At 37.5% G+C, this 3,145-nt stretch overlaps 1 protein-coding gene across 1 annotated transcript in view; it reads left to right on the forward strand.

Moving 5' to 3' along the window:
• The window catches only part of SLC30A5 (solute carrier family 30 member 5), a 28,846-nt gene extending 25,769 nt beyond the window's left edge, over nucleotides 1-3,077 (forward strand). Inside the window, exon 16 of the mRNA XM_039543550.1 lies at nucleotides 2,117-3,077. Coding sequence (XP_039399484.1) covers nucleotides 2,117-2,287 — 171 coding nt within the window. The 3' untranslated portion in view covers nucleotides 2,288-3,077. The remainder of the gene's footprint in view (nucleotides 1-2,116) is intronic.
• The last annotated feature ends 68 nt before the right edge of the window (nucleotides 3,078-3,145 follow it).

A 3,145-nucleotide genomic window follows, 5' to 3' on the forward strand; every position in this document is an offset into this window, starting at 1 on the left:
TCTTGCTTTAGGGGTGACCTGCCAAAAGGATTTTTGGGGGGAAACTAGTTTTGTATAGTTTTTTTTTCATGGTATAAAAAAAACCTGAACGAGTTCTTCAGGATGGTGGTGTGGGGCATTTTTCTGCTTGTTTTTAATTTTAGAAATATCAGAAGTGTTAAGCCTATTTTTCCTTTGCTTTTCTGGAGGACTTCCTGGGGATCTGAGATGTATTTTAGGAACTCTCACCTTAAATGAAGGGGCAAGAGTGATATGTTTTTTATGATACTCTCCAAAATGTTCATTAATCAGTGCTGTTAAATAGGTACACCTCTACCTCCGTATAATGCGGCCTGATAAAACACGAATTCGGATATAACACGGTAAAGCAGTGCTGCGGGGGCGGGGAAGAGGCTGCACACTCTGGCAGATCAAAGCAAGTTTGATATAACGCAGTTTGACCTATAACGCGGTAAGATTTTTTGGCTCCCGAGGACAGCGTTATATCGAGGTAGACGTGTACTAACAAAAAGAAACAAAGGTTTTAAACAGTCTGAATAAAAATCCCTTACTTGTTCAACAGCTCAGTTTTTTACTCTTGTAAATACAATTTCACTGGCTCTCTTTTCACTGTTCCAAGTTAGATGAGACCTGAATTAATATTTTTTTTAAAAAATGGGGAAACCTTCTCAAGCCATCTTTTTTGATGTTACAGACATTGCTATCAGCTCTGCCTGTAGTTGACGTCAGACACTTCTCATTATAAAGACCCTGTTTTTAGCCACTTATAACTTTACCAAACTTGAACGATTAGGGCTGAAACTTTCCATGCTGGATGTTTTCCTCTGACTTTAAAAAAAAAAAAAAATTAAGTTTCAGCAAAAATGATTCACCGTGGTTTGCCCTTGCCCCTTCCCTGTACTTTCCCTGCAACTGGTGCCCGTAGCTGCAAGGAGTTGCTGTTGCACTAGGCTTAGGAATTGAGAGCAGGAGTGTTCTTGATGCTCCCTTTTCTGGCACCCAGGCAGAATGGAGGAGAGAGCAGCTTAATTCAGGAGGGACAAGAGCTGGGCCTAGAAGGGCAGTGTAGGTAATGGAAGGAGTAGATTAGGACTGGGAGTAGAGTTAGGGGGCAGGGAGGAAGACTGGGTGTGGGGCTTTTGACTGGGTAAGGCTGTGCAAGGAAACTGGGAGCCAGGAATAAAATGGTGTGTGGGAAGGACATGGAGCAAGACTGAAACTGAACAGGAGCTGGGGTGTGAGGCTGAGGCTTGGGGTCCACATGCTATGCCTAAGATTTCCAAAGGGGCCCAAACCTCCATTTGAAATTTATTAGAGATCCACAAATGAAAAAAGGTTGAAAACCACTGATTTAAACCAAACTTTCATAGTCACTATTAATTGTGTGTTCCTCATTTTCTGGGTGCCACTTGGCTTGAGACCCTGGGGTCTGATTTGTGGAAATGCTGAGCACTAATGGTGCAGTTGAAGTCAATGGGAGCTGTGCTTTGAACATATTAAGTCCTATACAATGCTAAATACTCTGAAAAAAAAATCAGATCCTAGGCATCTTAAACTGGGCATCTGAAATTATTGGATACTTTTTACCTTAATCTCTGTACCACAGATCCCCATCTCTAAAATAGGGGTGTTGTAAAGATTTTGTTTGTCAAGCACTCAGATACCATAATGATGAGTACCATAGTAAAACCTCTGAGGAAATTAATAATTCTATATTCAGAGCAGGATTTGAATAGTGTGCAATAAATAAGGCTTGAGAACACATTGAACAGTGAGGATAACACATAATGTCCATTCTTACACTGAAAGAGGCAGAATTCCTGAGGGAATAAATATGTGGTCGTATTAGACCATATCATAATTCAGCCCTCTCAATTAAGCATTAAGGTTGCCTGTGCGATTCCTAACTTTTGACTGCTTGACTTTTTTTCCCAAAAAATTCTAGCTACAAATTGAGTCATTTTAATTTTCTGACTGGCTCCTCTCTGGGCCATAATAAATGTTGTATCTAGATTTGATGTGACCTTTTGCCCTCGTCTAACTACCGTTCTAGTGTTTGAGTATAATCACAAGTTACAATTAAAGAGATTTAATATTGAATTTCTGTTATGCTCAGGTAACAGCGGTTCTGAAAGATGCTGGAGTGAACAATTTAACTGTCCAGGTGGAGAAAGAAGCCTATTTTCAACATATGTCTGGCCTCAGTACAGGATTCCATGAAGTCATTGCTATGACACAACAAATGGAATCCATGAAATACTACAAAGATGGCACTTACATCATGTGATGTGAAGTTACATTCACCACTGGGATATAAACTGTAGTATTCAATATTTGTATTATTTTGTCAGGAGACCTTGCACATAAATGTACAGAAACAAATATAGTATATATTTGATTTTTTTATAAAAGCTTAATATGTTGAGACTGGATCAGGGAGCTTTTATAAAGGAAATAAGATGGACTAGAACATTTGCTGTATATGTGGAAATAAATCTGAAATACTGTACTTGGTGTTTATTAAACAGAAATCTTGCTACATGTGTGTGGATGAGCACAAATGTATTCCATACCTTCCCTAAAGTATGGAACGTCAAATCAAGAATCATGTTCATGTCAAAATTAAAGGGAAAAGAAAACGCTTTTCAAGAGAAACAAAATTGCCTCCAAAAATACTTTATTTCCTTCAAAATGATTTTGAAGAATCTCTGTGTGAAATGCGTGTGTTTACACATTTATTTTGAAGAGTAAAACTTAAACTGCATATGAAGTCAAGGTTTTTTGCAGAGTTTGTTAGATACAAAAAGGAATATACAGTTTTATATTTATTTACTCTGTATAAAACTGATTTCTAACCATAATTTTAGTACATCAAGGCAAATAGATGCTATCATTTTAAATTTATATCAAAATTTTTGTAAAAAAAAATCAACCGGTACACATGCTAGCAGTGTGGACGTAGGGAAGAACAGAATTGCAAGTTTTGCCCTTGCGCTATTTTGTGTTCTTGTTTACTGGGGAGGCTGAAAATCAATTTGAACCACTATGTAAAATAAACATTTTATACTTTTTTATAATTGCAAGTGAAATATTATTGTTTGAAGTGTAAAGAACTTCATCCCTGAACATCCTATCTCTCTCTCTC

This window comes from Mauremys reevesii, linkage group 6, assembly GCF_016161935.1.
Source record: "Mauremys reevesii isolate NIE-2019 linkage group 6, ASM1616193v1, whole genome shotgun sequence".
Taxonomy (NCBI): domain Eukaryota; kingdom Metazoa; phylum Chordata; order Testudines; family Geoemydidae; genus Mauremys; species Mauremys reevesii.